We start from the raw sequence: 20,307 nt of genomic DNA, 5'->3' as shown, positions 1-20,307 counted from the left end.
CACAGACTCCTGAAACAAATCAGATAAAAACCACTCCTTTCACCTCAATACTCGGGCAGTGACACATGGTTTGAAAGCAGCCAAGTATGCATGATAGAAAAGTCATGCTGTTAACCTTTTCAAACTAACACAGAGTGCGCAGAATAAAGGCTGTAGAAGATTAACTCCAAAGGACGAAGCTTTAGTGCTTTAATTTTCATCGCTTTGATTTTGATTGTTACAGGCTCTTCAAGATGCTAAATTGTTATCTTCTTTTTCAGCTCGTGGGTACGCACTTGCCTGAAGGAACCTGCAAAATATGCCCTGCGGTGTTCATGAATGACCTGGTTATTGATGATTGAATTCCAATGTTTCTTCCTAACAGGGAGGCGTAAGCATCGTAGCCTGAGCCGCAGCCTGAGCCGTTCCTCGTCCACGCGCAGCTCAGAGGCTGAGGACGAGCAAGGTGGATCTCGGTTTGGCTTGTACCTGGTGCCCACCAACCGTTGGTGCAGGCTGATTATTTGAGCACCCTCATTGGTCCTTGTTGCAGGGGAGCATGGTATAAGGGCAAATGGTTAGCCCTGATTGGTCGGCAGAAATGCATAAATTAATCTAATGCAAGCTGCTCTTCCACAACTTGTTTTTGTGAGGATTGCGCATCTGTTTATTGACCCAATGTGCATGGGGAAAAATTTTCCTAACTGAAGAGATCGTCTCTTCGATGTCGTGCTGGCCAAGTTACCCACAATCCCTTGCGTGCTGTTCTGAAAACTTGTTATAGTGTATCAGTCTGTACCAGCGGTATTCGCTGAAACCGGTGGTCACAAGCGAAAGCCTTTTCTAGTTTTTTGTCATCTGTCATGCTCATAAACTGCTTTGTTTGGTTTGTTGATTACTTTTTTCATAATTCCATCAAACTTGGAGTGTTGCCAAGGCTGCAAATTAGACTGATGCTGTGTTAAACCTGTACACTTCAAGACCGTGCTTCAAGGTGTCTGACCAAAGATGTCAGCAATGCAAATAGTGGTCTCTCTTCCAGTTTGGTTCTCCCCTCAGCAGAAGCTGCTGGTCTATTGACTCTAGCTCCATTTCAAATTTGTGTTCAGTTTCATGGTTTGTCTTTTTTATGCTGTTAGTTTTGGACTTTTTTTTTTCATTGTTTGAGCGTTTGGCTGTCCATGCAAGCATTAGATATCCTGGGGTGTAAGGATACTTCAGGGTGGGTTTGCTACCATTTTTCATTGATGCTGGAAATAGGTTAAAAGGATTTAGACATTGTGCTGTTTTTGTGGTTGGGTCATTGTTTATTTTTTGTTGTTTTTTTTAAATTTTGTTTTACTTTCTTGGTTTTTGTTTGGTTTGTGTTTTAGCATTTGCTTTGATATGTTTTTGTGCCGAAAATTTCTGTCATGCTGTGCCGCACGTTGAATATTACATGTACACTGGACAGCAAAGGAAACTTGCCACTTCTGTCAAAGGCCACACATAAAAAAAATCACTCCATAGAAATAAAAAATGTTTGTACACAGGTATGCTGCAAATACCCCTTACTAATCACATGCCCAAAAGCAAGTGATTATCTTTATAACAAAGAAGAAATTGACATGCACAGGAACTTGGTTACTGAATTAAACGTCACTCACAAAAGCACTCTCCACCAAGCTAAAATGACCCATGAATGGAAAACATTTTAAACAACCAATGACAAAGTGAACAGCTGTTTTGTCAAAATGGTGCGCATGAGTGGTTTCTGTATAGGGATGCCATCCTTACAGACTATGCACACACGTTATTGAAAAGTAATGATTGTGACTTCTTTATTTTGTCCTGTGACGTTGATTTCTGCGCAAAACTTAAGGCTCATTCTGTTACATTCTGTGACTTTTGATTCAGTAACCAAATTGCTGTGCATGTCAATTTCTTCTTTGTTATAAAGATAATCACTTGCTTTTGGGCATGTGATTAGTAAGGGGTATTGCAGCATACCTGTGTACAAAATTTTTTTATTTCTATGGAGTGAATTTTTATGTGTGGCCTTTGACAGAAGTGGCGAGTTTCTTTTGCTGTCCAGTTTACATTGGATCTCTACTTGAAATTCATGAACATACATTTTCAATTCCTGGACAAGCCCCCAAAATTTGTCACCACTCCAACATTTGGCTATTCACAATTAGGAATGACAACCTCTAATCCTATAGGATGCACCAACAATGAAAATGAATATAAGATCAGTGTACTTGAACAGATGCGAAGAACAGCGACGACTCAATATTCATGTTTGCTAACTCATTCATTTTTTTTTAACAGGAGGGAAACAGTCCCACGCACACATGCAGTTTTTCATTTCATATTGGCTTTTACATTTTAAAGGCCAGTCTGCCGTGTACTAACGCTGCTTTCTTTTGACAGAGTACTTGTACATGTAGTTGCTTCACTCGAGCCACAGATTCAAGGAAAAGAGCTCAGTTTGTGGGGAAAAAATGGAAACCATTTCAGCTTTCTGTATTTTATTGATGGCCTTTTATTTTTTAAACTCTGTCATTGATTTTTATTGATATTTGAAGTGAGGTGAGAGGAGAAAATCAGGGGTGTGGTCATAGGTTGAAGGGGGAGGAATGTCTTTAATATTGGACCGTTGGTCTTTTAATTTGATGCTTTCATCGAAGTATGAAATGAGATTATCCAAATCTGACTGAAACACCTCGGGCCAAGTTTGATGTTGACCATTTGCGAATAATTCATTTTGCCTGGTACCCAGAACACATTTCAGGCACGGGTTGCCGGGCAATTTGGCCAGTGGCTCTGAAATGGTTGCTTGTCAAACTTGGTCTTTCTTCCTCGTTTCTCTCAGATAGGGTCGGAATATTTTCACCCGCAGCTAAACCTCGTAATGGATGAAATCATCCCCTTGAAGCGAAAAACGTATTTTTTGTCTCCGTAGAAATGCTGTAATGTAGTCTTTTTGTTTCTATACATGTACTGCTTGTTAAGTTTATTTTTTCATCGGAATGCAACTTTATGGAGTCGTAATGCTGTAGATATTGTCTTAGCCAATTTCTTTGTTGGTCGAAAATTGAGCCAGATTCATAGTTTTCGTTAAACTGCGGCTGTTAAGTTTGTTAATAAGCCACATTTTTCTTACTTGGCGGATTATGTAACAAAACGAAAAAGGAACTTGGCAGTGTTGGAGGACTGAATCAAAAATTAAACAAAGTTCACATCCAAATTGAGGTCAATGGTACTCTCAGTCAGGGGTGAAATTCGCCTGTTTTTTGTTTTCGTGATTTTGAGATTTTTTTTAATCAAGATTTTCCTGATGTCATTGCTTTTCAAACAGTCTTTCTGTTTTTTAAAATCTTTCTACGGGCGATTCACAGCAGTGGGCCTCCATGAGTTTGCATTGCATTGGCCAATCACAGCACACGAAATCTGTCAATCCTTTCCAAGTGCGTGTATTGGGTCGACAGATTTCGCACATTGTGATTGGCCAACGTGTTGCAAACTCTCGGAGGTGCACTTTCGTGAATCGTCCGTATTATAAAGGTGTTCATATGGGAGACAAGGGGTGTGCCATATGCCAAGTGTATACCGTTTGGCCCCACACCGCTGTTCGGCCCCCTAGACCTCCGGAGATTATTTTCTGGATATTTCATTTTGTGTCCGATCTCACCCCAGCTCGGTAGTTTGGTAAAACAGGGAGACTAATTGAATGCTAGCGACACCTCCAAGTAGCTGAAACTAAGGGAAAAAGGATGCAAACTGTTCATTTCATTGTTTCAATTTTTTCCCCAACATGCTTGTGGAGTAATCATTTTTTTTGACTTGTTTTTTTTTCCCATTTGGGCTGAAAACTGACAGTGTCACTTAATCCTAAAAGTAACTGAAGTGTGGCCTTATTAAAACAATTACACGTACCATTGTGTGCTCGGCAATTAGGTGTTTTTTAGCAACTCTGGATAATTCTCCCACTGCAGTAGTTTCGTGTGTCAAATTGCTAGCTTATGCAGCCTGTATTAAGTTTTGATTTTGTTCTCAAAGCCTCTCCATTGAGCAGCCTACGTAGCATTGATTTGTCGAGAAATGGTATTGGCGTCTTACAGCCGTAGGTTTTAATTTGTAGGGATGGACGCTCCTGCATGTTCATCGCCGGATTGGTTAACCAGGAAGCAAAATAAAACCACTGCATTTGATTTGTATTGGTTGATTTTCTCGCCATCGAGGCCAGATTAAGAGTTCCATGGGCCCGAGGCACCAGGGTTCCATAGGCCTTTATCATAATGCTTGCTTGTGACCGGGCCTTGCACCTAGTATGAAGCCAGGATACTAGTTCCCAAACAATAGCCTTGTTTTCAGGCCAGAAAATGTAGATCCAGTTAGCAAGGTGCATTCAGGCTTTTCTGATCTTATTTCCGGCTCTAGACAAGATCCTGTCCCTGCTTGTTTCCTGATTATCGAAAATACAGAGACACTGAAAGGTTTCTTGAGTACATGTAGGCATGGATTTCTGTGCTAGTGGTGTACTTGCAGTGATTTTGACAACACTCAAACTTTCTCCAAGGCCCCTGAACTTTTTGAAGGCCTGAGGTTTGTTGCCTACTGTGCCCATTGGATAATCTGGCTTGGTTGGCGTGTTGTGGTCACAGTATCGGCAATTCTCCTCTGTCGGTCATTTTCATTTTCCTCCTTCTTTCCCCTCAGACAATGGAATATAAATCGGTTTCTGGTTTCTTCTTTACAGGAATGATGGATAACATCATTTATGACACAAGTGGGCCGCGGAATGGTAAGAAGTTTGTGGAGGCCGTGGCAATGCAAACGGTTGTGCCTATGATTGAAATCACAATAACATGAAAGGATTTATAACGTGTGTTTCTCTCATTCATCCAGCTACTGGACGTATGTTGTGTCCTTGGGCAGGTTGTTTTATCTCATGTGCCTCTCTCCTTTTCTGAATATAAATGGGCAGCGTGACCTGCGAAGTGCTTGCCATCCCGTTCGATGAAAAGAAATACGCTCAGCAAGGGCAGATGCAGTACCAAACCTCTTTGGGGGGAGGCCAAATTATTTATTAGGGCCCACATTTTGGAAATCATGGCCTTTGAGGCTTTCCGAGGGTCCAGGCTACATCTTGGTCCTTTTTACAAGATTGAGGAAGGAAGAAAGAGGAGATTTGACCAAAACAAAACTGCCTTTCATTAGCTTTGGAAAAGGCCAAGCCCCGTTAAGCCCCCCCCCCCGATCTGCCCTTTTTTGTTATTCATTTCAGGAAATTAGAGAGGAGCGCCAGTGTGTAACCTACTGCACCTGTATTCTTAAGAACTATACTGTCTTTTTATGTTGTACACTATCCCCGGGCCTCTGGCTGTTATGGTTTTGAACTTTGTCCTTTCTCAACCCAAGGTTCTGCTCACTATGCTTCCACACAACTCTTTGATGTCCACTCAGGTGACCATATGGTCCGCAACCCCATCTACGATTCAGCAGAGGGCATGCCCACGGCCCGCCCCAAACCGGCCGTCCCACCCAAACCGGTAAGTTGGCCTCGGTGTCACTCCAAACACGCTATACGCTCTTACTAATGCCGGTAAAGAATAAAAGCGCCAGAAGAGTTCACTGGTGGTTTGTCAGTCAAGGGGAGGGAAGCAAGCACGGTGTCATCGCCAAAACATTATATTCCAAAGCCTGTCAACTATTTTTGACTCAAAAGTTGAGCATTTTCAAATTTGATAGTTGACAAATAGCATCTAATATACTGTCCATGGCATTTAGAACCATGTAGGACTCCTTCATCGTGAGAGAAAAAGTGAAAGTGTGGTGCTCTCACGACAGATATTCTTGTCTTCACATACTGAACTTAGGCACCGTTGAAAAAAAAATAGCAAAGTCAACGTTTGGTCTTCTATACCTAATTGTCCTTGATTGCCATAATCTTAAACTTACCAGTGAATTTGATTTCCAAAATTAATCCTTAAAAAAGGCTTGCTATTTGTTCATTTTGAAGCACCTTTACGGCGGGAAGACCAATAGTATTTTTTATTTTAAAAAACAGCTGGCAAAATAGTTTCCATCTTTTGTAGATCACATGGGCCGAAATATTCTTGGGGCTTTCCATAGAATTCAGGAAAATTCTACATTTGTGATTGTACACTCTGAAGTTCTGTATCAATGCATCGTACTCAAAGATGGGACCATCCTTTTCTTTTCAGTAACCTTTCCGTGTTCACTAGATTTTTTAAGGACTGAGGTTTTGGTGTTTTTGGAATGAAGGAAACGGGTCTGTGTAAACTAGCTGTGAACGGTTTATGTTATCCAAGTTCAAGCGTGGCTCATGGTTTGACTAACCGGGCTTGCTACATGTAGGTGGAGGCCGTCCAAGTAACCGGTTTATTATTTACTCTGCGTTTGTTTTTCAGTTCTACTAATTTGGTTTACTTGGCTCGGGAAAGTTTGAGGAAAATGTGCTTGTTGTATTTAAGCTCTCATAAACATGCCTGGTGTAGACATATATTCTTCATTTGTTTGCGATATCTCCTTAGTATTTTGCGTTCCATTTCTTCTGTTTTTCCGGATTTTTTGTAAAATGGAAGAGTGAAAAACATGTTCTTGTTTACTGGAGAGAATCAGATTGATACGACTTACCTCGGGCCCCCAAACTTTTATCATCACGTTGTTCCAGAGAAACTTCAGTTTTATTTGAGAGATTCTGAGAGAAGTCATGAAACTCGCGTGACAGTTCAAAAGCTGCTGTCCTTCATAAATGCCAACAGTACGACCCTGAATATTGAACTTCAGTGCAGAGACAAACAAAAACTTAACTGACTGCACAGAGCATTTTTATTTCTTCTACATCGAGTGCACATCACGCATTTGAACATAGTCCATCACATGAACTAATTCATCAAAGCAGAGGAGTTGGCCATGGCAAAAGCCTCACAATAGTCATGAAAATGGTCAACAGAATATTCAGTAGCAAGTCCAGTGTTAAAAAGGGCAGTTTTATTTTCTTGTTTTTATTGTTGTTTTCTTGTTTTTATTTAAGTGTAACCAACAAAAAAGTTGATTTCTGTGAAAAACTGTTTGCTTCCTTCCTGCTCTGTCCCGGTATTAAAGCTGAACATGGCTCATTACCAACAAGTTGTCGACAAACTTAGCAAACCGCGAGACCCCCACCTGGGGGGCGGAGCTGGATTGGTCCGACCTAACCACCTCCCCTTCACCGCCAACGCCACGACGGCCCCAGGCAGGCACGGGCACGCCCCCCGGGCGCCTTTGGCCACGCCCGAAAAGGGGGTGTTCTCGAGCCCGGTGGAGGCGCTAAAGCACGCCTTTGGTGTTGGGGAACATGGCAACTCGCAGGACGCTCATGCCAGAGGGATGGTAGGTTGCAGCCAAAACAAGGAAGAAAAAAAAAAAAAGAAAGAAATAGCAAAGAAAAAGGGTTGTGCTGGCTTGTAGAGTTACCTGACTATAAAAGGATGCATTATTAACAAAAGGATGCCCATAATTACAACGTGATTATTGTTTTAGGCTGGTAATTTTGTGTTATTTAAAAGTGCCCCCGTTTACAAGAGCACAAGATGGATCGGTTCCCACGCTTCCGAAAGGCAGTATCTTTCTTGAACAGTTTCGCACTAAATCTTTTACTTTTTTAATTTTCGTAAAACAAGATAAGAGGATAGACATTTGTTGCACAGCTGAGTTTCCAGATTTTAGTGCCTCAAAAAAAAATTGATTGTTTAAAAACAAAAGTACCACCACTGAATCTTGTAAAATCAAGTTGCGTACCCAATGAAACAAAACCCAAAAAGTTAGGAACTGCACTTTGGAAACGGTAAACAAAATTGTGATGTGGCATTGGCATCTGGTCAATAAATGTGAGGAATTTTGAGACGGCTGATTGGCCATGTGTTCTGTGAACTTTAGGATTGATGCACGTGTCTGGGATATCAACCAAGATTGACATCACAGAATGTTATGATGGACACACAAGGGATTGTGGGTAAAACTGAGCAAGCAATCAAGACATGGCATCAGAATTCCTGAAAAGTACAAGTTGACAGACGATCCAAAGATGTAAAAGGGAAAAAAGACATGTTGCCTGTGATCGTCTGAGTGATATACAAACATCCTTTTGTTAATATTGTGGGCAGACCCTCATCTAACACAGCTTATTTCCACAACCATGAAAACAAAAGCAAACTAACCGTCTTAGTTGCCATTACTAATCTCTTTTAGTTCTAACACTGCAACCATTAACAATCACGCTTTAGTTTACTACTACAAGCAATTTCATGCTTCCTTTTTTTTCATGGGTCTAACCTACTGAGAGTTGGCTTTTGCAGCAACTGCCGTAGTTTTTTTTTTTTAATTTTGCAACGGATGCTTTGCATTGGTGATGGGCAAGCAGTGCTCATTTCTAACCATTAAACTGAACGATTCGGTCCCTTACGTGTAAAAAAACAGAATATTTTCTTTGACTTCGGAAGGTGGTGTCTCTAGCAGTGATTTTCGTTGTGTTTTTAAATCCGATGGTGAGTTTGTGGTTTGTCAACAGTTTTCAACCACTAATCTGAAAACAGGTGTTTGCACAGTTTGTTGAAAAGTAAAAAAAAAAATTAAGAAAGTGAACTTGTGAATCCTACCGACAACCCATGGTATAGAGTACTGAAGCAAATCAGTCACGCTCAGAGTTGTAAGAGGCGTGAAAACCAGCACACGAACCATGTTTGCTCTACACTTCCCGTCCCAAGTAACGTTGGGCTTTGGTACTCTATAGGGTAACTGAATATTTTTCGAATCAAACCAGAATCTTTGGTCCTGATTGGTCGATCCATGGCAACCAACCATGCTGTGTACTGTAGATCCGTTACCAAGGCCTTTACTACAGGCCAAGCCTTTATTCCAAGACTAGTTTATTGCTCGCCTTGTGTGCAGTGAATTTACATCTGCACATTTCAATGTGAATAGAAAGGTGTGGTGTACGCGTAGTTTGCTTGAACATGAATGACTGATTCTTGTTGAATATCTTGTCTGCTCCGAGTAGAACAAAAGAGGGCGTTTTTTGGGTACTCACCGCATACGCATGCCAGGAGGTGCGAGTATATGCGCGCGTGACATGGAGCACGCCGAGTACGCGTAACTAATTTATTCCGGCTTGTATGGTCTTTGCGTACACGCAGAACGCGTGCAAGAACCCGCTTGTAATCACCCGTCTTTATTTTGCCGATTGGGGGTGCACTTCAGCTCGGGGCAAATATTCTGATATTTGTAACAGTGTACCAATAAGTCATGTTGCATAGACTTTGAGACTCCTACGTGTGGCAGCTCTTGCAACGTTGGTGTCTTTTATCCACTTTTGGTGTTAATACTTTGATTCTTCATCATTTCTGGGAATGACACCAAGGATTCCTCAGAAGTGCTCGGGGCGCTGTACATGTACATTTAGCTTGGAAAACCCTGTAGAGAGGAGACAGAAGAAACTCAGTACAGTTTTACAGATGGGAAGAAAACTCCCCGATGAGTATTCTCGGTGAACCCATGGAGTCGTGTAGGACTGCAAACCCTGTTTACGTGTTGTCCTGGGTGGGATTCGAACCCAGGCCATAGAGGCAGAAGGCAAGGAAAAATCCAAGAGTGTTCTGGATCAGAACCACAAAATCATGAGGGGCTGAAAACCGAATACACATGCTGGCTTTGGTGGGATTCAAACCCAGGGCCAGAGAACTTCGCAGAGCACTTGTGTTAAGAGTAGCAGAGAACCTTCATAAGGTAGCTTTGATAAAATGACCACAGTGTTTTGGGAAAATCTGGGGCCAGCACCCAGTACTGAATTAAGTCGGTAATGACAACCGTATGTGACACAGTTGGTGACCATTGTCCCCTTTATCATGTTTGTGAGAGATTTCAGTTATTTTCGTGATAATGAGCTTCACTGTGTTCTTCACAACGTGCACTGTACAATTTACGGTCCCTGACCAGATGCTTAGCAGCGGCAACGGCTGCCAGTGTTTGGGAAATTGTGTGATCACATGGTATTTTGATGTCATTCGAATACACCCAAAGCCAGTACACGACAAGCATTTAATACAGAATCTCACATGCGACAGCCCTCACGTTACTCCCCTGTATGGTACAATAGTGACCTTACCTCTTCATTTTAATCCCCTTGTCAACTGTGTTTCCCTTGGAACTGTTGGTGGTGGTTTTTACATCGTTTGTTTCTTGTCTTTTTGTAGAAATAGTCTTTATAAGTACATTTGATGTGGTCTTTTAGATTTTGTTCAAGCACACTGAGTCTACATCAGTGTTGTCTAATCAAGAATAGTCACAAGGCCAGACACAAGACCATCGTAAGACCAGTCACATGATCAGTCACAAAATCAGACATAAGACCTGTCACAGTACCAGACACACGACCAGACACAAGACCAGACACAAGACCAGACACAAGACCAGTCACAAGACTAGACACAAGACTAGACACAAGACCAGACACAAGACCAGTCTCGAGACCAATCACAAGACTATATAGACACAAGACTAGACACGACTAGTCACAGGCCAGTCATACGAAGCAGGATGAGCAATGACAGTGGAATGGTTTTGTTCAGTTCATTCAAATAGCATGTGATTTGAATTCAGACTTGGATCTTGGGTTAGTCATAAAATGGTCTTGTGATGGTCGTAAAGAGGTCTCAACTAACACACTGGTATTCATTCTTCAACTTTGGGATGGTTTTGGAATTATTGCCTGGCCAGTGGACCCCTGATTTCATGAGAAGTTTTAAGAGTATTTTCCTTGGTGTGGTTTATGATTTGTGTATATTAAAGACAAACTCAACCTTCCCATTTGGATCAAAAATTCATTGGTTTTGAACTGTTTACGAAGCAGTTGTGCTGGATGATAGTTGTTGCAGTATATTAACAAGTGAAGAATTTGGCGGCAAACAATGTTCTCATTCAGTGGTCAAGTTTGGTTAAATTTGGTTCAAGGAATGGTGCTTTCTTCATGGTCAGTCAGGTCAATCTTATATGTGACCTGCTCCAACAAAAAAGTTCAAAAATCCTCAAGGCCATTTGGTCTTTCAATAATTTGCACTGGTTTGCATTACGGCCGGTTCATACTTTGAGGGAAAGTGAAAATGGATGCAAATTTGCAAGGTCAGATTAAAATTCCGCACCGCTAATTCGCCAAGTGTGAACACATTTCAGCTCGAGTGGATTTCACTACCAGCGAAATTGCAACGTCAAATTCACTTCGTTTTTTGGTTTTCCTGAAGTATGAACCAGCCCTATGAATATGTAGACTTGGCCCTCAGTTTCGATGTTAGCTCCCACTTTGGCATCGTGATGGGAAGAGATTGGTGTGAAAAGTTTTAAGGGTACCTGATAACATATTTTGTGCAAATCTTCTAAGAAGGTTTCACCGAAAAGTCTCTCTCACAACTTCAAGCACCCTTTGTTGGGTTGGCTCACAATTTTGCTGAGCAGAAAAAGGGAGTAGTGCATGTAATGTACTCCATCACTACCAGAGTGCTTTGTTATGACACTTCAGGGGGAAAATTTTAAATACAACATTGGGCAAGTATGGGCAATGACTGTTTTAACCACTCTGCCCGAACAATGGAGAGTTTGGGTTTTATAGTCAACTGTTTGGAATGAGACCCACGGTCGCACCGCCGGTTATTAGCAGCCGATTTCATTTATCAGTAAGGAGGGAACCATTCACATGAAAATTACTGTACAAGATGTCACCATCAGCATGCTGTGAGACCTTTGTCAACAGCATTTGTAACATTTCGGCCAGCTTTTTTCAAGTGTGACTGTGGTCAAAACTATATTTTCCACCCATACTTGCCCATTGTTAAACCCTGTTTGCACCCGATGTGAGTTCCTATTATGAGCCAAGACACATTTTGTTATTTAAAGAAGGGTGAAAAACGTGGCTGCAAGCAGAAAAAAAGTAAGAGAGTTTCCGTTGCTTTTTTTTTTTCTTGATGAGATTGATGATGACCATAGTAACAGTTAGCTGAAAGAAGCAAAATTGTCAAACAGTTGAGATTGATTTGGCCGGCTTTTGCCTTGCATGCCAACTTGCTAAGAGAATAAATTTTTTTGCTGTACCATCATCCTGAAATTGGCGCTAGGTATTAAGAAAAACAAGAACGTAATCATTGCTTAAATTTTGTTCTTTAGACTACAGTTGGGCTTTGCATGCGTGATGCAGATACAGGTTTTCTTAAGGGAGAAAAAAAAAGCTTTTATTAAACTTGGCGTGTGAAATTGATGCTGGAAACCTTTTTGATACAAAAATTTGGACGTAGTCGTGAACATTTTCTGAACCCATAGTTCTTTCTTGATTGCAAAGTGGGACTGACCATGCACCCTTTTTCACAGTAAAAGGCCCTAGAAAAGGATAATTGAATAGGCAAAAATTGATTGTCTATAACCTATTGATATCCAGAACTTACCGGGTTTTCAATAGAACTCTCCGAAGCCAGGTGGAGTTTTTTACCCATCTGTTGTGTTCTGCACCTCTCACTGGGCTAGACTTTGCTCGAGCACCTAAATCAATTGCTCTCAGTCTTATTTTGACTTTACGTCAAGTTTTCTTCTTCCTTTAACACCAGAGACAACGAGGTCACAGGGTTCATGCTGCGGACGACGGGGATGAGGAAGCTGTCTACGCCACCGTCAATAAGAGCAATTTTGGCAAGGTCGTCAATGAGTTTGAGAAGCAACTGCCAAAAGGTAGCGTTCGTTTTCAGGGGTGTTTACCCTTGAACCCCCCTGCCTTATTTTGCCTTCTCTTTCTGGACACGTAGACAACGGGAGGGAGGTCTTTTTCCTTTTTAATTGCCATGGCTACCGGATCTAAAAATCAGGGGTGAGATTTCTCAGCTTTTCAGCTGATTTCAGTTTCTTTTGTTTTGGATTTCAGCTTTTTTTCCCTCACTTGCTGTGTACAAAAGTATAGGAGATTTTCACAATTCTCTGAAAGATCTGTCATGGTAGTCAAAATCTTTTCTGCTGGGAACAAGACCTGTTGACGAGGACAAATTTTTGGTTGGCACTGACCGGCGGTAAAAATCGTTGTCCTCTGTGCAGGAAACACGAGCAGCGATAGCGACAGCAAAGGGAGCGCCGAGGCGGACCGAGACCACGCCCACCGGAAGAAGCGGGGCAGCTTCCGCAGGAAGAACAAGAACAGGGACCTGGTGCCCCCAGGCGAGTTCAACGACAACAGCCCCCTCCCCCAGGGGAACACGGAAGACCGCACCTACGACCAGGTGGTGTTCTCGCCGGGTAGTGAAGGGGTAAGCGGAATCATGCCATTCTCTCTGCAAAGGGGAGAGTTTTCTGTATGTGTGCATCTAGTTGGTTGTGTGGTGGTTTTCAGTAAAGGAGGGTGTTAGACTCTGCACAGTCATTTTCGTTTTGGAACACTCCCTTTCTGACTTCCGCTTTCAATTCCTTTTTTTGTGAGGAAGAAGTAGCACCGAGGGGAATTTTCAGGTAAATGTTGGCCTCCCAACAGCTTGTTTGTTTCTGGGGAATCAAACAGTAACACCTGTTGCTACACTTCATAGTCAGGTACTGGGCAAGCATTGGGACACCTTGCCCGATACACACTCTAGACTATTGTAACCTAACACATCCCCCCTAGAAGTCTGTCAAGAATTCCCGAGATTCCAATCAAACAATGACCAACACAAAGGCGGGGGGGCTCTCTCAGCCCCATATCTTGCATCATATGAGCATTGGGAGAATATGATCAAAATCATGTCTGGTGCCTAGACTTATTCCATTATCAGTGCTAATCCCAAGGAGAGTGTTTGGAAAGGAATGTGACTGTTGTAGTCTCTTTTCCAGTTGCATTAAGTTGCATAGTATCGGGCAAATACAGGAGCTGAAATGAATTTTGAAAGCTGTTTAGCATTGGATTTTTTTTTCGTACTGTTGCGTTGTTTGAGTTTGATACCATCGATCTGCAGTGCTCAAATGATTGTGTTTATCCGCACCCAATTTTTAACTGGAGACCTTTCAGCTTGCTTATGTGCTGCAACGACCACTCATAATTTTCCCGGAATTGCACAGTAAAATCATAGAATTAGTGTGGGATAATGGCTCGATTCTTAACAGCTGAACTGCAACCTTAAGGCCGGTTCATACTTCAGGCGGATGCGAAAAGGAAGTAAATTTGATGTCACGAAAAAGTCGTGGCGAAATTAGGCCCAAGTTGAAATGTGTGTTAAACTTTAACGAATTTGCAATGTGAATATATGATCTGACGTCACCATTTCGCATTCGAGTTCGCTTTCGCACCAAGTATGAACCGGCCTTTAGATTGCAGGGGCTGGCTTGGAGTCTGAAGATATTTTGTGGAAGAAGGCAGTTCAGTAGCTACGAGGTACGGCCAAGTTTGGATTGGGACCATAAATGGATGTATACAAATGGCTCTGTAGGAATTCACAGCCAAGGTGATGTGAAATTTTAAAAAGATACTAACTTAATAGAGCGCATTTTGTTCTGTGCAAGTTTTGTTCTCTCCCAAACCCTCTTTTATTTCCCCGTTTCTTTTTTCCCGTCTGTCCTTTTTTTTTTTTTTTCTTTTGGTCTTCCTTGATTGGTTGATTTTGTCAGGTCGACCCCAAAGTCCGAACTCGGCAACTTCGGGAGGAGGAGAAAAATCGCAAGAAGGAAGAAAAGCGAAAGCAGGCCGCCGATAAGAAGAGGGTTAAGGTAAACCGATTTGGGCCCTCCGTTTGACCCCTGCTGAGTACCGGCATCAGCATTTCACCCCCTCAAGACCACACCACACCCCACCCCCACCCCTTTCCCTCCTGCTGCAGAGTTGGGTTTCTGCGACTAATCAAAATTAGGCACCACCTAAACTGCGCCGTATTTCAGTTTGTTGCTCGCTCACAGTAAAGACTTTACTTTGACTTTACTCTGCGATACTACAGAGTAATGTGCGTCAACGAAAGAACCGTGGCTCCCTTTTGCCCCTCGGTGTCTCTGTGTGAACCAGACAAGTCTCGTCCTTACTTGGATGGAAGTGCTGCAGGGCCGTCAAACTGCCGGACGCGGAGGTTTCTTGGCACATGGCTCAAAACGCACGTGACCAGTTTTCATTCCAACACAATATTCCTGGTCACCAGGCATCCAGTTTTAACTACTTCTAGATGGTGTGATTTTTGGTTGGAAAAAACTTAACCTTTGAGAAAGGCCCACTTTTAAAAATTTAGTCAAGCACCACAAATATTGTTTGTCGAGAGACATGCCAGCGTTATTTGTGTTCAATTTTCCTCCCCCAACCTCATATTTTGTCACAATTCCATGCTCTTCCACAGAGCAATATTTACTGTGACTGGCCACATACAGCAGTCGATTCAAAGCTCAGCACAAACAGTCCACATCCAGAGACTCTCGGGATGTCATATATACATACAAAACAATCAGGGAACTAGACAAGTACTAGTCCACCACCAGAAACTTGGAGAACGCTCAACGGTTTAACCACTTGTATTATCGCACAACAAACTCATCCAAGGAATGGTATTACTTCTGGCCCAAAATTCTTCCTGTTTGAAATGAATGGTTCCGTAGTCCTTCGCAAAGTTAGACTTTACAGGTGCTAGCCATTCGTGGTCATGTGTTCAAGGTTTGTGCAATATTTCATTCCATATCGTTGCGTACTTGAAACTCGATAACAGTGTTTGGAAGCGATATTTGCAACAAGGCTCAGCCGTGGCCCACGGCTGCTTTTGGCTCCACACACGCTCAACTTGCGTGGACTAGTCTTAGCCCCTGTGTGCACAAAACTCTTTGAGAATCACTCAAGCACAGGGAATGTGTATGTGTGTGCATCACCAAGCTCTACTGACAGAATTTGCCAAAGGAAATGTGGGCATGAACATCCTGTGTGTTACTATGTCACAAAGTATCTCTGCATTGTTACATATGTCTCTGCCCTCAAGTGGTTTCCTGTCGGTCACCGCTGCAAATATTGATCGTCATATTGTTTCCGCATGGTTGAATGGGCGGCCTAGACTGGTTCTTCTGCTCTGGTGTAGGGACACTGTAGCCCACATTGCAGGTCGTTCAGTAGTGGGGTGATGGCTGCTTTATGTTGCACTATGCACATTTGGACTGGCCGTGGGGGTCACTGACCAAAGTCGGATTATCCTTCCAGAGGGAAATAAGACCCTCTTCTGGTCACTTGCTGCCCCGAGGGGGATATACACTTTCACTGGCGACCGAATTGGCCAGTCCACGTGTTTTTTGTAACACACCTCTGTCCAAAACATGAAACAAGGAAAGAAACCTTTTGAGGGTTTTTATAATCGAGGGCGCTGTAACCAGTCAACGGTTTCGCAAGTCTTGCTTGATCAGCACTATACTTTGATGTGCATCTTGTTCACGCTGACAGCTTCATGCGGTAGCTTATATAACGAACCTGCAGACCATTTCAGCCAACAGGATAGGAAGAGGTGTGTTATAAAATCAAACTATAGTACTGCTAGCAAGATACGTCATCTGCATGCATGGTGTTTGAAAACCTTGGAATTTGGCACATAGTGCAGCCTTTTTTTTTTGACAACCTTCAGAAAGTGAGGATTACAATACTTTAAAACATGAAAGAGGATGAACTATTGAAACCAAGTAAGGATGACATTTTTGCTTGAGTTGAGCGAGAAGTGTAAATCCTTGCAGTGACTTGCAAAGATTTAGCGTTCAACGTGACTGCAACAGAAAATACATGTAGTAGCAGGGAAAGTCGCTTGAGATGATGTCAGTTCAACTTTTGCATGTTGGCTCTCGTGCCTTGAGCCAGCTGGCAGGAGGCCCAGTATTTGCTCATCTGTCTTACGCATTTCTCGGATCACGTTTTGTCGCCAAACAGGCGCAGCGGCAGCAGCAGCGCCAGCAGCAGCGGCAACAGTCTAAGAAGAAGGCCAAGAAGAAGGCGCCGGCCTATGCCCCGTACCTGGACGCCAAGCCCAAGGGTGAGGCCCTGGAGGATATCGTGGGTGAGGACGACCCCGTGCCCAAGTTTGTCCAGCGCTGCATCGAGTTCATCGATAAAGAAGGTGGGTTCCGGCAGCTCGCTAGTCCAACCCCACGCCACTTTCAAAATACTCAACTGAAGCTCTTCTGTGAGGCCATTTTCACACACACTTGACCCTGTGTCCAAGTTGGACTCGTTCGAAACAAGTGGCTTAGGCTTAGTCTTTGCTGGTTTCAGCCATTTGAGGAGACTCCGACCATGCCGACTGGTACCAGTGAAGCCAAAGACTAAGCCGAAGCCACCTGTTTCATCATGTTCATAATTGCCCTAAGAGATGTGTCAAGTGGTTGAACATGTAGGTTGAGCCCTGGTGCCTCTCAGTCTGAGTTGTGGGTGGTTGACATAAAACAATCACGGTCTTGTTTATGCCAATGGAAGCCAAGATATTCTAGGAACATTTACGGAGCCGTAGCTCCATTTCTATTTAATTACAGTCAGTTGACAATTTTCATGTCTGTAAATTTCCACAATTTTTATATGCACAGGCACATCGACTTCCCCCAGATTCTCACAGCCTGTGAGCTCTTGCTCAGGCACGGCGGTTGTCGCGGCCTGGATTGTCGATTGGGTCTAAAGTACAATCAAGGAACTGTTAGGGATCATGGTAATCTTTTTCCTTTCTTTGTTGGGACCCTGTACAGGACTCACACAAGAAGGTATTTACCGCGTCTCCGGAAAGCAAGCTGACTGTGATCTACTCACCACAAAGTTCAAGGAAGGTAAGACGAAAAGACCCTGGGCTGGAGGTCAAACTAGCCCTAAGCAATCCCACAGATTTCAGTCCTCTGAAGACAAAAATTATGTTCTTCTTTCTGTGTCGAAAGTCCTTACAAAGATGAAAACTTAAAAAAAAAAAAGCCGCCCAGTTAATGAATTTTTGAAAAGTTCAAGGCTTTTGAAAATGCACCTACATTTTCTTATGGTTCATACATGTAGTCTTTGCCAGAGAGCTAGTAAAATTCCAGGGTTCTTGTCCTCAAAAGTAACGGGAGAAGGGCTAACATTTTCTTTTTCGTTTCGTTTTGGAAAAGATTTGATAAAAATGAAACTTTGCCTATTAAATGTCTAATTTCCCCCATTCATAATGCCTAAATAAAAAAAGATTTTGCGTTTCTGATTTACCGAGCCCAAACGAGAACATCCACAGAAGGAGCATCTGAGTAAAATTCCTAATCAAATTGTTGCAGTTTCTCAGTTTTGCTTTATTGCTTTCCGCCAGATCCGAATATTTCCATCTACTCGATGGAGGTATCCTGCCACGCCGTGGCGTCTGCCGTCAAGGCGTTCTTCAAGAACCTGCCCGATCCCCTCATACCGCACGGGCTGCAGTCGGAGCTGCTTCAGATGTTCAAAGGTCGGTGAACAATTCAGTGATTCTAGGGGGCTTACCGATCCGATTCCCCACCGCTGAAATAAGGCTTTTAAAGCGCAAGGCCATGGTCGAAGCCTGCCAGTAGCAGAGTACAGTTGGCACGTGTGTTACTTACGAGCTTCTGCATATTTTGTGGGTTCGTGGACACAAAAGAACAAAACACAATTTGGTCAAGCTGGCTTGCATTGTGTAATGGTTATTAAGGGAAAGGATATGTGTTGATGATGTCATTGGTTCAAATTGTAGAGGCCCTTTGGGTTTAGTCCATTTTCTGTTGGAATGATCAAGTTTGAATGGTTAATAATTTAATTTACTGCCCAAATTAATTGTCTTGACTTTCAGTTTATTTGAGGGAAAAAAATGCTGATGTTGACACGTCGATTTAAGCCTCACTTTTGGCATGGTACATGTACATGTACTTGTCACATCATGCAATAATGCATTATGTAAGTGGGTTTCAAACACCGAGAAGTACATTAGTTAGGCCAAGAAAAAATAGCTCTGCTACCGATTAAATAGGGTCAGTAGATTGACTGGGACGAAAGTTGCCACAAATTGCCACAAAAATGATTAAAATAAAAACTTACCAGAATAAATGTGGAAATATAATGAACAATTAATTACAATTTACACTTGCACTATGTTAGTCAGGTAAATACAAGTGTTTTTACATGTAAATAAGTTGTTGACAGGTGTTTGTTTTGAAAGAAAAGACAACAACATTTTTTAAAACTTTTTTTTTTTCAATTTTTTTTCTAATTTGCCTATGAAAACTTTTTGGGTCACGCCAAAAAATTAGGGTCGGTCGGGAAACCGAAACTGGAAGTGCAAAAGGATTACACTTTTCATTTTGAAAAGTTGGCATCTCTGCAACAGCTCTTTCCAAGGATGGATCCAAAAAAGCGTGCACACATATGTGGCCTGCTCTGTGAAAAGAAGTGGGAAGTCGCCAGAGCCACCACCACTGAGGATGGTGGAAAGAGGATGCGTTGGAAAGACCCAATCTAGCTCTTTGTTGTTGATGCATCACTCCGTCTGGTATTCTGAGGCAAAGAGACGCTGTGTGGGTGCGAGGGTTCGTGTTGGTTTTCAGATTTCTGTGGGATCCCTCATACACGCACTGCCAGCAATTGTGTTCTTTTTTTCTTTTTTTTTGGACTCTCTGCAGGGAAAAGTACTGAGGAATTCCTCGACGCGATGCCAGAATTCTTCAACAAGCTTTCCCCCATCAGGCTAGCCATTCTTAGATTCCTCATGCAGCATTTTGCCAGGTAATATCATTTTTTACCATAATTAACCCCTTCGCTAAGGAGGACTGCTACTACCGCACCTTTGTGTGAGCATTAGTGCATACCACACATACAGTCTATTCACCATGCAGCTGCTGGTTCAATGGGGCCTGCTGCTGGACAAAGCCCTCCATTCAGGGCATACCACAGCCCAGCAGTCGGGGTCAAAATAATCCGGCCATGAAGGGGTTAAGAAGACAAACACAGAAAGGGAAGGGAGTTGGATTTGAACCTGCGACCTCTAGATCATTGCACCGGGACTCTACCAAATGAGTTAACCCAGCCCCTCGTCGGTGACAATTCCTGTTTGTCAATATCGTCATCCAGTGGCACCACTCAGTAGATGTGAACTTACGCACTGTATCCACCTCGACCATAAGCACCCGCTCATTGGTTGAATAGAGCCGCTTTGGTCGGCAGTGTTTATTTTGTTGGTAGCTGTGCCACTGCTTTGCTTGCGTTTCCAAGTCGTTTGTGAACCAGCCATGCGCAGTTAGTACCAAATGAGCCTTCGTTGCTGAGGACATAGGGCCCTCTCTTGGTCTAGCTCGAAGGCCAATAGGGTCCAATCAAAAAGATGCTGAAGTACTATC

The 20,307-nt window shown here is 42.7% G+C and overlaps 1 protein-coding gene across 50 annotated transcripts in view; it reads left to right on the top strand.

Moving 5' to 3' along the window:
- LOC110983131 (rho GTPase-activating protein 5-like) overlaps positions 1-20,307 on the top strand; it is an 85,920-nt gene that overhangs the window by 59,049 nt on the left and 6,564 nt on the right. For 27 of the 50 annotated variants that reach the window (XM_087131377.1, XM_087131372.1, XM_087131369.1 and 24 more), the window contains 11 exons: positions 365-445; positions 4,721-4,765; positions 5,383-5,513; positions 7,093-7,359; positions 12,612-12,732; positions 13,090-13,298; positions 14,626-14,724; positions 16,889-17,075; positions 17,695-17,772; positions 18,273-18,407; positions 19,594-19,696. In XM_087131377.1, the coding sequence (XP_086987503.1) occupies positions 365-445; positions 4,721-4,765; positions 5,383-5,513; positions 7,093-7,359; positions 12,612-12,732; positions 13,090-13,298; positions 14,626-14,724; positions 16,889-17,075; positions 17,695-17,772; positions 18,273-18,407; positions 19,594-19,696 (1,456 nt within the window). The remainder of the gene's footprint in view (positions 1-364; positions 446-4,720; positions 4,766-5,382; positions 5,514-7,092; positions 7,360-12,611; positions 12,733-13,089; positions 13,299-14,625; positions 14,725-16,888; positions 17,076-17,694; positions 17,773-18,272; positions 18,408-19,593; positions 19,697-20,307) is intronic. The other 23 variants (XM_087131374.1, XM_087131371.1, XM_087131413.1 and 20 more) reach the window with 5 other exon arrangements.

This window comes from Acanthaster planci, linkage group LG21, assembly GCF_054643075.1.
Source record: "Acanthaster planci isolate LZ-2023a linkage group LG21, COTS_SCS, whole genome shotgun sequence".
Lineage (NCBI taxonomy): Eukaryota > Metazoa > Echinodermata > Asteroidea > Valvatida > Acanthasteridae > Acanthaster > Acanthaster planci.
The sequence above is the reverse complement of the archived record's forward strand: the minus strand, read 5'-3'. Positions and strand labels throughout refer to the sequence as shown.